The sequence below is a fragment of the Dreissena polymorpha genome, chromosome 9 (genome assembly GCF_020536995.1).
Source record: "Dreissena polymorpha isolate Duluth1 chromosome 9, UMN_Dpol_1.0, whole genome shotgun sequence".
Taxonomy (NCBI): domain Eukaryota; kingdom Metazoa; phylum Mollusca; class Bivalvia; order Myida; family Dreissenidae; genus Dreissena; species Dreissena polymorpha.
Genome location: NC_068363.1, coordinates 44,025,239 through 44,046,411, shown reverse-complemented (window position 1 = coordinate 44,046,411; position 21,173 = coordinate 44,025,239). Strand labels below are relative to the sequence as shown.

Sequence of the window (21,173 nt, the reverse complement as noted above, 5' to 3'; positions counted from 1 at the left end):
TTATAAGGGACAACACTTTACCCACTTGCATAGAGCCATATGTTCACAGGATAATAAGGGACAACACTTTACCCACTTGCATAGAGCCATATTTTCACAGGATAATAAGGGACAACACTTTACCCACTTGCATAGAGCCATATTTTCACAGGATAATAAGGGACAACACTTTACCCACTTGCATAGAGCCATATTTTCACAGGATAATAAGGGACAACACTTTACCCACATGCATAGAGCCATATTTTCCAGAGCAAGGCTCATTTAAATGTACATCTGAAGGTATAAAATAAACTAGATCGTAAACAAGGTTTTACTATAGCCATATAAGGAAAAATGCCCCCGCATCCTGGCAGCCATGTTTTTCAACAAACCGGCATCATTTTTTAACTCTTCCAAGATATTATCGGGATGAATCTTCTGACCAAGTTTCATGAAGATCGGGCAGTTAATGTGGCCTCTTGAGTGTTAACAAGATTTTACTATAGCCATATAAGGAAAAAAGCCCCGCCCCTTGGAAGCCTTTTTTTTTCAAGCAAACATAATTACATTATGTATTTTCGAACTCATCCAAGATATCATTGAGACCAATCTTCTGACCAAATGTCATGAAGATTGGACAATAAATGTGGTCTCTAGAGTGTTAACAGGGTTTTACTATAGCCATATATAGCCATATAAGGAAAAATGCCCCGCCTCTGGTGGCCATGTTTTTAAAGCAACCAAAACCATTTTCCAACTCATCCAAGATATCATTGGGACAAATCTTCTGACCAAGTTTCATGATGATTGGAATATGTGACCTCTAGAGTGTTATTAAGGTTTTACTATAGCTATATAAGGAAAATAGCCCAGCCCCCGTGGTGGCCATGTTTTTCAACCAACCGGCATCATTTTTGAACTCGTCCAAGATATTACTGGGATGAATCTTCTGACCAAGTTTCATGAAGATCAGACTATAAATGTGGCCTCTTTAGTGTTAACAAGATTTTACTATAGCCTTATATAGCCATATAAGGAAAAATGCCCCGCCCCTTGGCGGCCATGTTTTTCAAGAAAACATAACCATTTTCGAAATCATCCAAGATATTATTATGACAAATCTTCTGACCATATTTGATCAAGATTGGACAATAAATGTGGCCTCTAGAGTGTTAACAAGGTTTCACTAAAGCCATATAAGGAAAAATGCCCCGCCCCCTGGCGGCCATGTTTTTCAACCAACCAACATCATTTTCGAACTCGTCCAAGATATTATTGGGTTGAATCTTCTGACCAAGGGTGGCCTCTAGAGAGTTAACAAGGCAAATGTTGACGCCGCACAACGGACAACGGACAAAAAGCGATCACAAAAGCTCACCATGAGCATGTTGTGCTCAGGGGAGCTAAAAATTCATACAACAAAAACTTTAAAATGCTGAATGAAGATTATTTTTTGTCATCAAAAAGCAGGTTTTTGTATCATTTTAAATCCTACGACAACATGGTATGTCGTACAAGAAAAAACTTTAAAATTAAATTAAATGTTCAAAATGTAACTAAAACAAGAGATGTGTTTGTCAGAACCACAATGTTCCCTAATACGCCGCATTTCTTTTGACCTTTGACCTTGAAAGATGACCTTGAACTTTCACCACTCAAAATGTGCAGCTTCATGAGATACACATGCATGCCAAATATGAAGTTGCTATGTTCAATATTTCAAAAGTTATTGCAAAACTTTACTGTAATATTAAAGTTTTGGTTTTGATTTGTTAAAATTTGACCTTGAAGGATGACCTTGACCTCGAACTTTCACCACTCAAAATGTGCAGCTCCATGAGATACACATGCATGCCTAATATGAAGTTGCTATCTTAAATATTTCAAAAGTTATTGCAAAACTTTACTGTAACATTTAAGTTTTGGGACAGAATGACAGACAGACAGGCCAAAAACAATATACCCCCGATCTATCGATACGGGGGCATAAAAAGCAAAAACAAAAGAGCTTGCTCATTGGTAGAGCACTGGAATAAAAATCCAATTAATACGGTTTTCATTAAATTCCTGGAATAGCAACATAACTTGTGTATTGATTGGTGATGACATTACTTCTTCCGCCATTCTCCCCCTACCAATGGTACAGGTAGGGCAGTTGCCAGTTGCTGATATAAGCAAAAAAATCCAATTAATACGGTTTTCATTAAATTCCTGGAATAGCAACATAACTTGTGTATTGATTGGTGATGACATTACTTCCTCCGCCATTCTCCCCCTACCAATGGTACAGGTAGGGCAGTTGCCAGTTGCTGATATAAGCAAGTGTACTAATAACAGCTAAACCAGCCAAGAAAACGTAAGTTAAGTGACTGCCGTGACTTTATTGAAATACTTTTGAAAATAGCAACAACAAAACGCTAAATGACCCTGGCTCTGTAAAACCAGGACTTAATGCATGTGCAAGGATTGTCAACGCCAATAAGCCAGTGAAAGGACGACAGTATGGATTGTCAACGCCAATAAGCTAGTGAAAGGACGACAGTATGGATTGTCCATGCCAATAAGCCTGTGAAAGGACGACAGTATGGATTGTCAACGTCAATGAGCCTGTGAAAGGACGACAGTTTCTGCATGGATTGTCAACGCCAATAAGCCTGTGAAAGGACGACAGTTTCTGCTTTCATGTGCATGGATTGTCAACGCCAATAAGCCTGTGAAAGGACAACAGTTTGCATGGATTGTCAACGTCAATAAGCCTGTGAAAGGACGACAGTTTCTGCATGGATTGTCAACGTCAATAAGCCTGTGAAAGGACGACAGTTTGCATGGATTGTCAACGTCAATAAGCCTGTGAAAGGAAGACAGTTTCTGCATGGATTGTCAACGCCAATAAGCCTGTGAAAGTATGACAGTTTCTGCTTTCATGTGCATGGATTGTCAACGCCAATAAGCCTGTGAAAGGACGACAGTTTCTGCTTTCATGTGTATGGATTGTCAACGCCAATAAGCCTGTGAAAGAACGACAGTTGTCAACGCCAATAAGCCTGTGAAAGGACGACAGTTTGCATGGATTGTCAACGCCAATAAGCCTATGAAAGGACGAGAGTTTGCATGGATTGTCAACATAAATAAGCCTGTGAAAGGAAGACAGTTTCTGCATGGATTGTCAACGCCAATAAGCCTGTGAAAGGACGACAGTTTGCATGGATTGTCAACGCCAATAAGCCTGTGAAAGGACGACAGTTTGCATGCATTGTCAACGTCAATAAGCCTGTGAAAGGACGACAGTTTGCATGGATTGTCAACGTCAATAAGCCTGTGAAAGGACGACAGTTTCTGCATGGATTGTCAACCCCAATAAGCCTGTGAAAGGACGACAGTTTGCATGGATTGTCAACGTCAATAAGCCTGTGAAAGGACGACAGTTTGCATGGATTGTCAACGTCAATAAGCCTGTGAAAGGACGACAGTTTCTGCATGGATTGTCAACGCCAATAAGCCTGTGAAAGGACGACAGTTTGCATGGATTGTCAACGTCAATAAGCCTGTGAAAGGACGACAGTTTCTGCATGGATTGTCAACGTCAATAAGCCTGTGAAAGAACGACAGTTTGCATGGATTGTCAACGTCAATAAGCCTGTGAAAGGAAGACAGTTTCTGCATCGATTGTCAACGCCAATAAGCCTGTGAAAGGACGACAGTTTGCATGGATTGTTAACGCCAATAAGCCTGTGAAAGGACGACAGTTTGCATGGATTGTCAACGTCAATAAGCCTGTGAAAGGAAGACAGTTTCTGCATGGATTGTCAACGCCAATAAGCCTGTGAAAGGACGACAGTTTCTGCATGGATTGTCAACGCCAATAAGCCTGTGAAAGGATGACAGTTTCTGCTTTCATGGGTTTTGTCTTTTAGAGGAAGTCTTATTAGTGTTAATCCAGTTTTGAAGGAAAATATTGTTTCAGATAAGCCTGTGCAGAATGGGACTACACTCTAGGTACATGCATCAAGCCCTGTATCCCCACAGCAGCTTAAATACTACCTTAGAACTGTAAGATAATTCATACCATTTCACTGTCCCAGACGTACAAGCCGTCCAGGTGCGTGGTGGCATACACATGGTCCTGCCCTGGTCCTGTCCAGCCTATACGACACACCGTGGAGCACGTGTTGAACGTGTACAGAAGAGCGTCATCCTCGCAATCGGCTGTGAGATCAAACAGACAAACCAGACCGTCTGTGGAGCCTGACACGAGCTTGTCATTTTGTGTTCCATGAAATCTCACCTTAAGTAATACATCATCATTTGTGTCCATACCGGTCTTCAAACAACATTGCACAGTAAGGCTTTTTATGTGCACAACTTATTTGACCACAAAAGTAGGGATGCAAGAGGTTAACCGGTTAACCCACCGAAACGTTTAGTTAACCGGTTACATTTTCAGGAAAAGGTTAACCTGAAACAAGAGGCCCCAAAGGGCCCTGGGTCGCTCACCTGAGAGACTTAGATTGAAAGAAACAAAGATTAAAACTCTTCAGCAAATATTTCAAATTATTAGTATGACAAGACTGACTTTAAAAATAAGGTGTTCAAAAGTATTCACAATAGGCCTATATAGAAAATTACCCCACCCACCCTGGCGGCCATGTTTTTAATACCCAGATTTTTTTTAAATATATAAATAAGGAAAATGCTTCTTACAAACATATAGAGAATTCTGCCCCATCCCCTGGCTAGTGTTTTATCCAGGCCGTTTTAGCGTGGCGCGGCGCCACGCCGCTTTTTTGAAGCGCCTCGCTGCCCCTTTCAAAGCAAATCAGCGCCACGCTGCCCTTTTCAAAGGCCGCCGCCCTGTTTTCCGCCGTGCGCGACCTTATTGATAACATCTTAATTGCCTCTTAACCAAGCTTCTAAGCCGACTATTATCAGCGAAGATTCGCGCGGTTGTGAATACGTCATGCGTGAATAACCATGTGTCAATATCAATTGATAATTTCAGTGGCTTTGTAACACTAATCGGTCCGGATACAATCGTGCACAGTTACTTAGGAGACTTGATGAAAACCTCGATGTTATTCACGTGGAAATTGTGCATTTCATGCATAATTCAGTTATATCAAAACATTTATTTTTACGCGTAATTAAATTAAAAAAAAACACCAGTTCTATCTGTAAAATATTGATTTGATTTCAATTGAATGCAAAACAGTTTTAAGTTAATAAAAATTAATTTACAGGGCTTGCACTAAGCGGCGTACGGCCGTATATTACGCCCGATAATTTTTTCCATATGCCGATTACAAAACCCCATGACGTCCACTGTACTTCCTGAAAATTGGCCATACGCCGAAAATAGCAACCCGTGACATATACCGAAAATAGCAACCCCTGACATATTAAAGCTGTGGATTAAAATAACGCTCCGCCTCCTATCCAATACACTTGGCGCAGGCTCATATTAAAGATGTCGATTAAAATAACGCTCCGCCTCCTATCCAATACAATTGGCGCAAGCTCACAGTAGATGTGTGTTGATGAATTGTAGCAGACGACAACTTTAACACGTTTGCTGTTCACGGTTAGGCAGACCGCGCTTAATTGGAGCACGTGCTTGTTTATTGTCACGATGTTTTGATTACAATAACGTGTGAATGTCGGCAAAGAAGTTGATACCCCGTCTTGAACCCTGTTTGGCCAAAAGTTGTTAATTGTTGTAACAGTAGTAGGCCTGCACCATTGGTTCAATTAAGAACATTATGACCCGTTTGTAACTTGTCAAAATATGTTAATTGGCAAACACAGATATGAATTTTACAAAAATATTGAACTTGTACCACTTATCATTCGTGTTTAGAATGTCGCAACGTACGCTTTCCGATTTTGGCATTCCACTTTCGACGAAACGTAAATTAGAAATTGATGCAAATTGCTTTGTAAGCAAAACAAGTTTATATCGGAGACCAATTAACGTGTTTTAAATTAATTGACAATGAACAAAAGACAGTACGGCGCCGTTCCTAGTTACACTTTTCGCGAAATAAAATGTACACAATACAACACGTGGTCATGAAAACAATGTCATTACGCAGAACTTTCTGACTATTCAACAAAGTGTTAGTGTTTGTGAATCTCCATTTAAGATGCATATAAAGGACTTGTTTGTGCAATGTGTGTAACGTTTTAAAAACAAATAATTGTTTAAGAGGGTAACTCATTTAACAGTATTCTAAGACTTCTTTGAAAAGCTATAGTTTGTATAAGATATATATCCTATGGTGTTTAATCTTGTTTTTTGTTACTACATGAAAATATAAAACACATAATAAAATATACATTCTGGATTTTGTTGGTTTAATTATTCAACAATAAATCTCAAAACTATACATACAATGTTTGTGTGTAACAAAGCTTGTTATTAAGTCACTACACAGATATATTTGTGCCCTTTTTATGGATGTCGCGCGCTAAAGTGCCCTTTTTTGAAATTTTGCACCACGCCCTTTTTCCTTCCTGTATAAAACACTACCTGGCGGCAATGTTTTCCACTGATTACGACCATTTTCAAATTCATCTGACATATCAATAAAACCAATGATTTGACCAAGTTTCATGTTGATTGGCCAAAAAATGTGACTTTTAGAGTGTTCACAGGCTTTTTCAGTATATAAATATAAGGAAAATGACCCCCTCCCCCCTGGCGGTCATGTTACTAGATGGATCAAAACCATTTTTGAACTCAACCGTCATATCCAGGAAACAAGGGTTGTTAACGTTGTTTTGTGAAAAGAAAAGGTTTGCTGTTTTGGGCAGATATATACATTATGCTTTATCAGTAATTTGGTGTGTGTGTGTTTACATTTTTTAAATAGACATTGTTACCTGTTGCGACAAAGCTATTATTTTGGATAAAAGTAATATGAGGACAGTAATTTAATAATGAAGAAAATTGAAGTACATTTTTCAACAAATTGTTGTCCAAATTTGAGATCATTAGATAAGCATCTCAGCATCTTATAGGGGATGACTGTTTACAATCTGTTAAGCCAGAACACTTTTAGATACTGAAAACAACCGTATTTGTTCAAGAGATTGTGTTTTTATAAAATAGTTTTTGCATAATTAAATAAAATATGTTGAATTGTTATCATATATCAAAGTCAGTCATAACAAGAGGGCCTGAAAGGCCCAAAGTCCCTCACCTGAGATGACAAGATATTATTGGGACAAATCTTCTGACCAAGTTTCACGAAGGATGGAAAATAAATGTGGCCTCTAGAGTGTTAACAAGGTTTTACTATAGCCATATAAGGAAAAATGCCCCGCCCCCTGGCAGCCATGTTTTTTAACCAACCGGCATCATTTTTGAACTCTTCCAAGATATTATCGGGATGAATCTTCTGACCAAGTTTCATGAAGATCGGACAGTAAATGTGGCCTCTACAGTGTTAACAAGATTTTACAAAAGCCATATAAGGAAAAATGCCCCGCCCCTTGGAAGCCATTTTTTTCAAGCAAACATAATTATTTTCGAACTCATTCAAGATATCATTGAGACCAATCTTCTGACCAAATTTCATGAAGATTGGACAATAAATGTGGCCTCTAGAGTGTTAACAAGGTTTTCCTATAGCCATATATAGCCATATAAGGAAAAATGCCCCGCCCCTGGTGGCCATGTTTTTAAAGCAACCATAACCATTTTTGAACTCATCCAAGATATCATTGGGACAAATCTTCTGACCAAGTTTCATGATGATCGGAAAATAAATGTGACCTCTAGAGTGTTAACAAGGTTTTACTATAGCCATATAAGGAAAATAGCCCCACCCCCGTGGTGGCCATGTTTTTCAACCAACCGGCATCATTTTTGAACTCGTCCAAGATATTATTGGGATTAATCTTCTGACCGAGTTTCATGAAGATCGGACTATAAATGTGGCCTCTAGAGTGTTAACAAGATTTTACTATAGCCTTATATAGCAATACATGAATAAGGAAAAACGCCCCGCCCCTTGGCGGCCATGTTTTTCAAGCAAACATAACCATTTTCGAACTTATCCAAGATGTCATTAAGAAAAATCTTCTGACCATATTTCATCAAGATTGGACAATAAATGTGGCCTCTAGAGTAATAACAAGGTTTTACTATATATAGCCATATAAGGAAAAATGCCCCGCCCCTGGTGGCCATGTTTATCAACAAACCGGCATCATTTTTTAACTTGTCCAAGATAATATTGGGATGAATCTTCTAGCCAAGTGTCATGAAGATTGGACAATAAATGTGGCCTCTAGAGTGTTAACAAGATTTTACTATAGCCATATAAGGAAAAATGCCCCGCACCTTGGCAGCCATGTTTTTCAAGCAAAGGTTACCATTTTTGAACTCATCCAAGATATCAGTGGGACAAATCTTCTGAGCAAGTTTCATGAAGATTGGAAAATAAATGTGGCCTCTAGAGTGTTAACAAGGTTTTACTATAGCCATATAAGGAAAAATGCCCCGCCCCTGGTGGCCATGTTTTTAAAGCAACCAAAACCATTTTTGAACTCATCCAAGATATCATTGGGACAAATCTTCTGACCAAGTTTCATGATGATCGGAAAATAAATGTGACCTCTAGAGTGTTAACAAGGTTTTACTATAACCATATAAGGAAAATAGCCCCACCCCCGTGGTGGCCATGTTTTTCAACCAACCGGCATCATTTTTGAACTCGTCCAAGATATTATTGGGATTAATCTTCTGACCGAGTTTCATGAAGATCGGACTATAAATGTGGCCTCTAGAGTGTTAACAAGATTTTACTATAGCCTTATATAGCAAAACATGTATAAGGAAAAACGCCCCGCCCCTTGGCGGCCATGTTTTTCAAGCAAACATAACCATTTTCGAACTTATCCAAGATGTCATTAAGAAAAATCTTCTGACCATATTTCATCAAGATTGGACAATAAATGTGGCCTCTAGAGTAATAACAAGGTTTTACTATATATAGCCATATAAGGAAAAATGCCCCGCCCCTGGTGGCCATGTTTTTCAACAAACCGGCATCATTTTTTAACTTGTCCAAGATAATATTGGGATGAATCTTCTAGCCAAGTGTCATGAAGATTGGACAATAAATGTGGCCTCTAGAGTGTTAACAAGATTTTACTATAGTCATATAAGGAAAAATGCCCCTCACCTTGGCAGCCATGTTTTTCAAGCAAAGGTTACCATTTTTGAACTCATCCAAGATATCAGTGGGACAAATCTTCTGAGCAAGTTTCATGAAGATTGGAAAATAAATGTGGCCTCTAGAGTGTTAACAAGGTTTTACTATAGCCATATAAGGAAAAATGCCCCGCCCCCTGGCGGCCATGTTTTTAAACCAACAGGCATCATTTTCGAACTCATCCAAGATGTTATTGGGATGAATCTTCTGACCAAGTTTTATGAAGATCAGACAATAAATGTGGCCTCTAGAGTGTTAACAAGATTTTCTATAGCCATACATGTATATAGCCATATAAGGAAAAATGCCCCGCCCCTTGGCAGCCATGTTTTTCAAGCAAACGTAACCATTTTCGAACTCATCCAAGATATCATTATAACCAATCTTCTGACCAAATTTCATGAAGATTGGACAATAAATGTGGCCTCTAGAGAGTTAACAAGGCAAATGTTGACGCCGCACAACGGATGACGGACAAAAAGCGATCACAAAAGCTCACCATGAGCACGTTGTGCTCAGGTGAGCTAAAAAAGTAAATGAGTACAAAAATATGTACAGCTTCTAGAAATTCAATATTGATCTTCTTTTAAAGTACAAAACATCACTTGATCTTTCTTATAGTTGTAAATGTGTGCAAATATAGAAGTAAACACACACAAGACATTTTAAAATGTATCATATCAAAACAACTACCAAACTATTTGTAATTTAAATGCACAACAAATCTGTAGCATAAATACATTATTCTTACAAAAACAAATGCAAATCAACTTTTCTTCAAACAGTTGTTTGTGCTTTCTTAAAAGATGTGATAAGTTGTTGTTTTTGCTACCAAATTGTTCACATTTTTGACAAAGTGTTTTTAAACAACTGGAACAATTTTAGGACTCACCTTGCATTGATATTTCCAATTGAAACAACAATAAAACCTGCTAAAATCACAAATCTTTCATAATCACACACACACACTACTGACTAACTGAAAATTGTAGGGGTAAAACATTTCAAGTTGTAATGTCTTATCCAATTATGAATGGTTTCCATCTCACATCAACACAAAGGTCTTTGATGAAAGTGTATGGCAAGCGGTTTGACGCATAATCCCAAGAAACAAGGTTTCTCATGAGACCCTAGGTTCTCAGAATGAAAACCTAGGTTCTTGTGAAAACCTAGGATACCAAACGAGAACTTAAGTTCTCAGAATGAGAACCTAGGTTCCCATGAGAACCTAGGTTCTCATGAGAAACTAAGTTCTATGTGTCTATGAGAACATAGGTTCTCATGAAAAACCTAGTTTCTCATGAGAACCTAGGTTCTCAAGCGTAAACTAAGGTTTTCAAATGAGAACCTAGGTTCTCATGAAAACCTAGGTTCTCAAGAGAACCTAGGTTCTCATGAAAACCTAGGTTCTCAAGAGAACCTAGGTTCTCATGAGAAACCTGGTTTCTTGGGATTTTATAAACCTAGTTTCTCATGGGAACCTAGGTTCTCATGAGAAACCTAGTTTCTTGGGATTATGCGTCGAACCGCTTGCCATAATTAACCTCCAGTTGTCTCCCATTGCTTGTTACACGTGCTGGCATATGTGTAGAATGATAAGCAATAGACGTGAAACAGTGAATGTTTCTCCCCAAGAACATTTTTTGAACAATGTTCAGACAATGCTAAGTAATATTCAACGAACCTTGTAGGAAACTTCTCGAGGAATGAAATTAGTAAAGTAATCGGTCGACATTGGTCTGAACACGTTAATAAACAAGGGCTGTTTGTAAAACATGCATGGCCCCCATATGGGCTCTCCGTTGTAGTGACAGCCATTGTGTGAATATGTTTTTTGTCACTGTGACCTTGACCTTTGACCAAGTGACCTGAAAATCTATAGGGGTCATATGCCAGTCATGATCAATGTACCTATGAAGTTTCATGATCCTAGCCATAAGCGTTCTTGAGTTATCATCCAAAAACCATTTTACTATTTCTGGTCACCGTGACCTTGACCTTTGACTGAGTGACCTGAAAATCAAAAGGGGTCATCTGCGAGTCATGATCAATCTACCTATCAAGTTTCATGATCCTAGGAATAAGCGTTCTTGAGTTATCATCCGGAAACCATTTTACTATTTCGGGTCACCATGACCTTGACCTTTGACCTAGTGACCTCAAAATCAATAGGGGTCATCTGCGAGTCATGATCAATGTACCTATGAAGTTTTATGATCGTAGCCATTAGCGTTCTTGAGTTATCATCCGGAAACCATTTTACTATTTCAGGTCACCGTGACCTTGACCTTTGATATAGTGACCTGAAAATCAATAGGGGTCAACTGCGAGTCATGATCAATCTACCTATCAAGTTTCATGATCCTAGGCATAAGCGTTCTTGAGTTATCATCTGGAAACCATTTTACTATTCCTGGTCACCGTGACCTTGACCTTTGACCAAGTGACCTGAAAATCAAAAGGGGTCATCTGCGAGTCATGATCAATCTACCTATCAAGTTTCATGATCCTAGGAATAAGCATTCTTGAGTTATCATCCGGAAACCATTTTACTATTTTGGGTCACCATGACCTTGACCTTTGACCTAGTGACCTCAAAGTCAATAGGGGTCATCTGCGAGTCATGATCAATGTACCCATGAAGTTTTATGATCGTAGCCATTAGCGTTCTTGAGTTATCATCCGGACACAATTTTACTATTTCAGGTCACTGTGACCTTGACCTTTGATATAGTGACCTGAAAATCAATAGGGGTCAACTGCGAGTCATGATCAATCTACCTATCAAGTTTCATGATCCTAGGCATAAGCGTTCTTGAGTTATCATCCAGAAACCATTTTACTATTTCGGGTCACCGTGACCTTGACCTTTGACCCAGGGACCTGAAAATCAATAGGGGTCATCTGCCAGCCATTATCAATCTACCTATGAAGTTTCATGACCCTAGGCATAAGCGTTCTTGAGTTATCATCCAGAAACCATTTTACTATTTCGGGTCACCATGACCTTGACCTTTGACCTAGGGACCTCAAAATCAATAGGGGTCATCTGCGAGTCATGATCAATGTACCTATGAAGTTTTATGATCGTAGCCATTAGCGTTCTTGAGTTATCATCTGGAAACCATTTTACTATTTCAGGTCACCGTGACCTTGACCTTTGATATAGTGACCTGAAAATCAATAGGGGTCAACTGCGAGTCATGATCAATCTACCTATCAAGTTTCATGATCCTAGGAATGAGCGTTCTTGAGTTATCATCCGGAAACCATTTTACTATTTCGGGTCACCATGACCTTGACCTTTGACCTAGTGACCTCAAAATCAATAGGGGTCATCTGCGAGTCATGATCAATGTAGCTATGAAGTTTTATGATCGTAGCCATTAGCGTTCTTGAGTTATCATCCGGAAACCATTTTAATATTTCAGGTCACCGTGACCTTGACCTTTGATATAGTGACCTGAAAAAAACCTATCAAGTTTCATGATCCTAGGCATAAGCGTTCTTGAGTTATCATCCGGAAACCATTTTACTATTTCGGGTCACCGTGACCTTGACCTTTGACCTAGGGACCTGAAAATCAATAGGGGTCATCTGACAGCCATTATCAATCTACCTATGAAGTTTCATGATCCTAGGCATAAGCGTTCTTGAGTTATCATCCGGAAACCATTTTACTATTTCGGGTCACTATGACCTTGGCCTTTGACCTAGTGACCTGAAAATCAATAGGGGTCATCTGCGAGTCATGATCAATCTACCTATCAAGTTTCATGATCCTAGGCCTAAGCGTTCTTGAGTTATCATCTGGAAACCATTTTAGTATTTTGGGTCACTGTGACCTTGACCTTCGACCTACTGACCTGAAAATCAATAGGGGTCATCTGCGAGTCATGATCAATCTACCTATCATGTTTCATGATCCTAGGCCTAAGCGTTCTTGAGTTATCATCCCGAAACCATTTTACTATTTCGGGTCACCGTGACCTTGACCTTTGACCTAGTGACCTCAAAATCAATAGGGGTCATCTGTGAGTCATGATCAATGTACCTATGAAGTTTCATGATCCTAGGCCCAAGCGTTCTTGAGTTATCATCCGGAAACCACCTGGTGGACGGACCGACAGACCGACATGAGCAAAGCAATATACCCCCTCTTCTTCGAAGGGGGGCATAAAAATTAAACTGTTTATGAAATACATCTTTAATTGTAAATATTATTTTGAGACTAAAAATTTGAAAGAAATTCAGATCAATCGTTACATAATACATTGTTAAAGCATTAAATGAGTTTCAGATATTCAGCTCCCTTGTTCGGGCCTCAAACGACTGTACGGTACAGTTTTCTATTTTAAGTATGTCTGTGATATAGTAAGCAATCATTATGGTATAAATAAAAGTTTTATCTCTATTTATAATGTGTAATAATGTATTATTCAATCGTAAGATATCGGCAACACTGAGATAAAAACTTATGCACTAAAGACTTTGCAAACATATTTATATTATATAATAACTTGAGATATCTGCAAAAATAAAGTTTTTAACTGTGTTTTTTCATTCTGTCCAGCCCGTGTGTAATCATATGTGAACCCCATTGATCCTGCGCCCTGAATAATATGTGTCCCGCATTCCAAACGAGCAAGTATACGCCGTCCGACGCGTAATTCTGAAAACCTAGGTTCTCAGAGAGAATATGTTCTCATGAAACCTAGGTTCTCAGGAGAACCTAGGTTCTCTGAGAACCTAGGTTCTCTGAGAACCTAGGTTTTCAGAGAACCTAGGTTCTCATGAGAACCTCGATTCCATGAGAACTGAGGTTCTCATAATGAGAACCTAAGTTCTCATGAGGACCTAGGTTCTCTGAAAACCTAGGTTCTCAGAGAACCTATGGTTCCCAAATGAAAATCACGGATATGACAAGCAGTTCGACGCATAATCCCAAGAAACTAGGTTTTTCATGAGAACCTAGGTTCTCATTCTGAGAACCTAGGTTTTCATGAGAACCTAGGTTCTCATGAGAACCTAGGTTTTCAAATGAGGACCTAGGTTCTCATGAAAACCTAGGTTTTCAAATGAGAACCTAGGTTCTCATGAAAACCTAGGTTCTCATTTGAAAACTTGGGTTCTTGAAGCCATGTGCAATCTTCAAGCGAGAACCTAGGTTCTCATTCTGAGAACCTAGATTCTCATGAGAAACCTAGTTTCTTGGGATTATACGTCGAACTGCTTGCCATAAAACTGCCCATTTAATTGGGGTCAATTTCCAGGAGTGTTACACAATTACCACCTGGCAACAATGTAGGCACAGGTATAAATGAGTTTTATAGAGAGTAGCCTAGGATAAGTGAATAATCAAAGTACTGGCAGTACTGGTGTGACGATGCTTTTGAAGAGGATGGATATAAAACATCAATTTAAATTTATCTATATCACCACAATTGTGTATGTTGATACGAACATTTGGGTATGAAAAAAAATTTGGGTACGAAAAAAAATTTGGTACGAAAAAAATTTGCGAACGAAACATTTTTGGTACGAAAAAAAGTTTAGGGGTACGGGGAAGTAGTACCCGTGGGTAACTTGACCCATTGAGCGAAACTGGGAGGCGGGTCACATTCTTGTTCATTAAGTATGGCAATACATTCATGATGATTCTCGAAAGTAGGTATGAGCACATAGCCGGACCATGTGAGCTCAATCGTATGAGCACTTGACTATCTGAGTTCGCCCACGAACATATGGATAAGTTAACTAATAGCGAAATGACCTTATACATGTATATGCTGAAATCTAACAATCGAACGAAATATCAAACATGGTATGTACACTTAGGTGGTTGTGTAATTTCTGTTAGAATATCGTATTCAATATGTAAATTTTAAATGATTGTGCCCGCACTTGAGTTTGTTGCCTTGTTTGAGTCTATACGCGCCTAGGCTGCACCCAGTGTGTGTATTTGTGTTTTTCCAACGTAATGAGTTACCTCCGCGCTGAGGCTGCATAATGTTGGGACCCGGAGTGTGTCCAGCACTCCTACCTAATGAGATTAGATTGACGACAGTTGGGATGAATTTTGAATGATAGCTGCAATTTCCAGCTATTTGTTTTGTACTGAAATACTTTTTAATTTAATATATTGGTCAAATGCTGCACAGGGGGGGGGGGGGAGTGAGATTTTCCGGAAAAAACAACTGTCACAAAACATACAAAATATAACATTGCGCCGGGAGCAGGAAACAAACCGGTGTCGTAAAGGTGAAAAAGCGAAAGTCCTTACCACTGCGCTAGCGGGACGGACAATTACGCAAGAAAATGTTGTTTTATCTATATATATCATAGCAGTGCAGCGTTTACAATTTGCAGGTTCGAAATCGTTCGCATTCTTTAGTTTTGTGATCACGTAAAAAGTTAATTTTACATGTTTTTATTCGCAATTTATTTACTAAATCGAGAACAAATATCAAACAAAATAGAGAAAATATATAGTTGTTTCATTGGTCCATAAAAATAAAATGGATGTAAAATTACTAATTTGTAATTAACGTTCTGATACACTTATTGAATCTGTTTCCCCAGGATATGCTGTTCTATTAATATTTACCTTTATCAACACGAACGACAACTCTGCTAGGAGAATGTTATCAATGAAAATCAACGAGCAATCTCCTACGCAGTGGCGAATGCCAAGGGAAGTAACTGAAAAATCGAGTTATCTCAATCAAACTGGCTCGGTCTTTTACATAGCACGCCATTGTGAAGAATTTTTTTACTGGTTATCAAACCTTGGACGCTGCTGTTCCAGCATCGTCAAAAAGTCAAATAAGATTCATATGCAAGACTTCTTGTTGTTTTATTGGTTTTACCACTATGTTAAATTTCTGCAAAGATATAGATAACAATCATAAGTAATGGCAATAATTAATTTGAGTAATGCAATAATTATAAATAGATAATTGGTTTGTGGTTAATGTTTCTGAATCCATTACCAGTATCATCATAATCATCATAATCATCATCATTATCATCATCATCATCATCATCATCATCATCATCATCATCATCATCATCATCATCATCATAATCATCATCATCATTGTGCACCATCATCCACATTACAACAAGAGTTTGGTTTTAATATAGTCATATTATGAAAACTGCCGCTACCCTGGCGGCCATGTTTTTCAACAAACCGGTACCATTTTCGAACTATCAATACAACAAATCTTCAGACCAAGTTCCATGAAGATTGGGCTATAAATGTTACTTCTAGAGTGTTAACAAGGTTTCACTATAGTCATATAAGCAAAGCTGCCCCGCCCCCTGGCGGCCATATTTTTCAACAGACCGAAACCATTTTCAAACTCAGCCTAGCTATCATAAAAACGAAAGTTCAGACCAAGTTTCATGAAGATTATAAATGTGACTCCTTGAGTGTTAATAAGGGTTAACTATAGCCATATAAGCAAAACTGCCCTGCCCCATGGCGTCCATGTTTTTTTACCGATCTGAACCATTTTCACACTCAAGCGTCATATCCAGGAAACAAATGTTCTGACCAAATTTGATGAGGATTGGACCAAAAATGTGACTTCTAGAGCGTTCACATGTTTTCACTATATACATACAGAGAAAACTGCCCCCCCCCCTGGCGGCCATGTTTTTTCACCGATCTGGACCATTTTCGAACTCGTCCGAGATATCAATGAAACCAATGTTTTGACAAAGTTTCATGATGTTTGGGCAAAAAATATGACTTTTAGAGTGTTCACAAGGTTTCTCTGTAGCCATATAAGGAATACTGCCCCACCCCCTGGTGGCCCTGTTTTTCAATGGACAGAAACCATTTTTGAACTCAACCAACATATCATTAAGACAAACATTTTGACAAAGTTACATGAAGATTGGGAATCAAATGTGACTTCTACAGTGTTCACAAGGTTTTTCTTTTTTTTGACCTAGTGACCTAGTTTTTGACCCAGCATGACCCAGTTTCAAACTCGGTCGAGGTATCATTGGGACAAATGTTCTGACCAAGTTTCATGAAGATCGGACAATAAATGTGGCCTCTAGAGTCTTCACAAGGCAAATGTTGACGACGGACGCACGACAGACGCACAACACACGACGGACAAAAGGCGATCACAATAGCTCACCATAAGCACGTTGTGCAGGTGAGCTAAAAAATAATTTTAGTATGCTTTTTTCTTGGAATAATGTTTTCTCTTTTTCATAATACAATTCGTACAATTTTACGTTTTGCGCATGACAAACTGCCAAGTTGCGCTGGCGACTTGTAAAAACAGCATGCCGCACATTCGACGGTAGTAAATAAAGTGTCAACAAACAAGGCAATAAAGCAATAAATCAGAACCTTTGTGGTAACAAGCAGGGGGTGTGTTTTGATAATTGGCACTGTTGTGTTGTTTAACTCGCGAAAATTTAACTAGCAAACTGCATGGATTGGGGATTAGTAGCGAAGAGGCAATTGACACGTTTATCGAACTTGCGATAAATTTCAATTGTGGCATTGGATGGTTTATTTTGATGTTTTGTTAACATATATCCAACACTGATTGCCCGAAAATAAAGTATTTATAAGTTACAGTTTTATCAAGAATTGCATTCGTAGTTAAAATCTTGTCGATTTAACGTCTTATTTGTTCTATCAGAAATTAAAATCATTGTTAGTAATTTACGTCATCCACGAATGAGGCAACTTTTATTTAAGAAAGCAAATAATTAAACTAATTTAATAAATAAACATTAATAATAAAATTAAAACAGAATGCACCAAGAAACACACCATTTGTGAGCGATACGATGCGAGCGTAATGTAAGCGACCCAACCAAAATTAAGCTAATGGAACGTGAACATGAAAATTGTGTAATTCTTAATTTTTTTTACTCATATTTGTTTACGCAGGAAAAATAAAATTAATATATAGCAAACATAAACAAATTATTTAAATAAATGTTACAATACATTTTATTAAGAAACATACATATTATCAACGCAAGCGATCTCAAATTACTTCAATTTCTATAGAGAGAAGAGGTACAAGCGGTATGACATTGTTTATGTACACTTCAACATTTAAACTGCTTAAGGTGTTTCGGTTAACCGGTTACGGCAAAAGGTTAACCGGTTAATGATTTGTGCAACCTCTTGCATCCCTAAAAAAAAGTTATTAAAACATTTATTTTGCTAATCATCAATAAAAAGGGTTATAAACATTTTTATAATTTTACCGAATTTTTTCCATAACTTTTAATAAACAAGTTCTGGGAAAATGTGGCTTAATGCATGTATGTAAAGTGTCACCCTTGGTTAGCCAGTGCAGTATGCATGGGCTAATCAGGGACGACACTCGGCCTTTTATTGTATTTTTTCGTTTAAAGGAAGTCTCCATTTTCCCAGAGCAAGGCTCATATATACCTGAGTAATATCATCTTGGTGCGACTCACTGTAGGCTCCCATAAGCTCCTTGTTTCTACGGTCCCTGCATAAGAAATTCTCTCTCTCTATCACTCTGATACACACTTTAATGCTTTGTAGTCATTTAGAAAATTAAATTAAATTGAACAATTCAACTTAATTTTAATAGTTTCCAGTGTTAAAGGCTTCATTTTAAACCTTAAGATACTGACCAGCAGCAAACAGCATATTACCTTTACAGACTGCAAGGTACTTGCTGGCTGTTCTGCTTGCATGCTGGTTCATTTTGCTTATGCACAGGAAAGGGTTAAACATGATTGCAATTTCGACAGTCAACCTTAACTTTGAAGTGTACAACATCTAACATATTTTTTTTTTTATCAAGCAACCTTGCAATTGTGTAGTCAGATGAAAAAAAGCATTTATGTAAACACAAACATTTTCATAAACCTAAACCTGGACCAGTTGCTAACATTTTCACTCTGCACAAATGTGATTTAATTGGTTGCTGTGGCTAATGGATATGGTGTCCGCCTAGTGTTTGGTTGGTCCCGAGTTCAAATATCACTATCCCCTAAAAACATCATAGTGCCTCAAAAAGTTCGGGCTTTCAAAGCAATCAATCTTTTCAATGACTTTGTTTCGCTTTATATTTTACAGCCTCTGCCTTTTATAATGGAAAACAAAGCGTGATAGACCATGAAATTGAAAAATTAAACATTATCAATATGATTGTTAATAACACTTTTCCCATTGTTCTTAGCTCATGTTTAACTGCTTTCTAAAATGTATATTATAAAAGGCTAGGTAATTAAATTGCTGTAAAATAAAATCAATAAACCCATTATTTAGTTAATTGGAAAAGTTTGGCACATTAAAGGAGAACATTTGGTCAGATTTGTAGGCCTTTTTTTTAATACTTTTTGCAATTGGGAAAATTTTGGGCAAAAATAATCACTGTTTTCAAAAGCTTTAAGTTAAGTGAGCTAAGTTGACTGCTCCACAACCACCTTTGAGATGCAGACAAAGTGTAAAACATGATACATATAAATCATAGATATGCAAAATGACATTTTTCAAAAAGTATACTTCATAAAACTCATGACTAAGAAATATATTTGCTTAATTTATGGATAATCATCAATTGAAATAAATACTATAAAGCGTTAGTCACTTTTTGAATTGTTGACTTGGAAAATACATGCATTAGTATCATATTAGTTCAATATACTGATAAGTCGAAAAACATTAATGGCCATGTGGTAGCCTGTTAGCCTGATTTTGGTCATAAAGGTTCAGGGTCCCATGCAACCTCAGTGAAGAGATTAAAAAAAAATATCATAATATAATTATTTTACATTTGAACATACAATGTCATAATATGAAAAATACTATGAAACATGTCATTAACTGTCTTTAAAATCAAACAACTATTAAATAAAATCATGATATCTGTGAAAAAGTCCCTTAAAATGGAGAAGAATGGTTTTGTAATCTAAAAGCAGAATAGCTCAAGGCTGATACAACAGACAGTTCAAGGGCTCATGTAACATTCTGCCTACCAAAACAAGATGAAGGCGTTCTCATCCGTGTCCCTCTCCAGGCCTGCACACAGAACCTGGTCTGTCACATTCACATCCAGGCACGTGAAGAGATTGTTGGTCTCATCTGAACCTGCCATAGTACCAACGGCTATGGTTGAATTTAGAACTACTAGTATCAGTGGAGGTTACCATGGCCACATTGTCCACCTATCAACCGGAAGAGCACATGTTCAGTCCCCCACTGTAGAAATATTCTTAAAATCTACACCCAGTCACAATGAAAGTCACCATGCTATGGTTCTACCCAGGTAACGGACTCAAGAGCTTTTCAACAAGCATTTAGCTTTATATGGAATCAAGCTGTTGTAAAATTTGGATTTAGTAGATTGTTACAAGCGGGTTATATTTTAGTGCCTACCACTTGATGTTTAGCCATGAATCTTTCTCTTCTGCTTGAGTTTTGTAACAATTCTAAACTATCATTATTTGCAGGAGCACTTGAGTTTATTCTGTTCAAGTTCATAGTTAATAGTTCACACTTATAACTTACTTAGTTACTAGCAATCTCTAAGGAACAGAGAAAAAGAACACTTTAAAGCTAAACAACAGCTGTCTCCATAGGATGACATATGCCCCCGAAAAACGTTTTGATAGAAGTTAGGAGCATTTTTCGAAACCTAAACGCAGATTTTGAAACTTAAACACGGACCCTAAGTTCAAGGTCAAGGTCAAAGGGGTCAAAATTTGTGTGCGTATGGAAAGGCCTTGTCCATATACACATGCATACCAAATATGAAGGTTACATCTGAAGCAACATAGAAGTTATGAGAATTTTTCGCAACCTAACCGCAAAGTGTGACAGACAGACGGACGGACGGACGGACGGACGGACGGACGGACGGACGGACGGACAGACAGACAGACAGACAGACAGACAGACAGACAGACAGACAGACAGACAGACAGACAAACAAAGGTTTAAACAAA

At 38.0% G+C, this 21,173-nt stretch overlaps 1 protein-coding gene across 2 annotated transcripts in view; it reads right to left on the bottom strand.

Annotated features, from left to right (window-relative positions):
• LOC127846534 (WD repeat-containing protein 89-like) overlaps nt 1–21,173 on the bottom strand; it is a 51,653-nt gene that overhangs the window by 23,271 nt on the left and 7,209 nt on the right. For both annotated transcript variants that reach the window (XM_052377891.1, XM_052377890.1), the window contains exons 6-8: nt 20,205–20,316; nt 18,643–18,706; nt 4,049–4,267 (exon numbers count right to left, since the gene is read on the bottom strand). In XM_052377891.1, the coding sequence (XP_052233851.1) occupies nt 4,049–4,267; nt 18,643–18,706; nt 20,205–20,316 (395 nt within the window). The remainder of the gene's footprint in view (nt 1–4,048; nt 4,268–18,642; nt 18,707–20,204; nt 20,317–21,173) is intronic.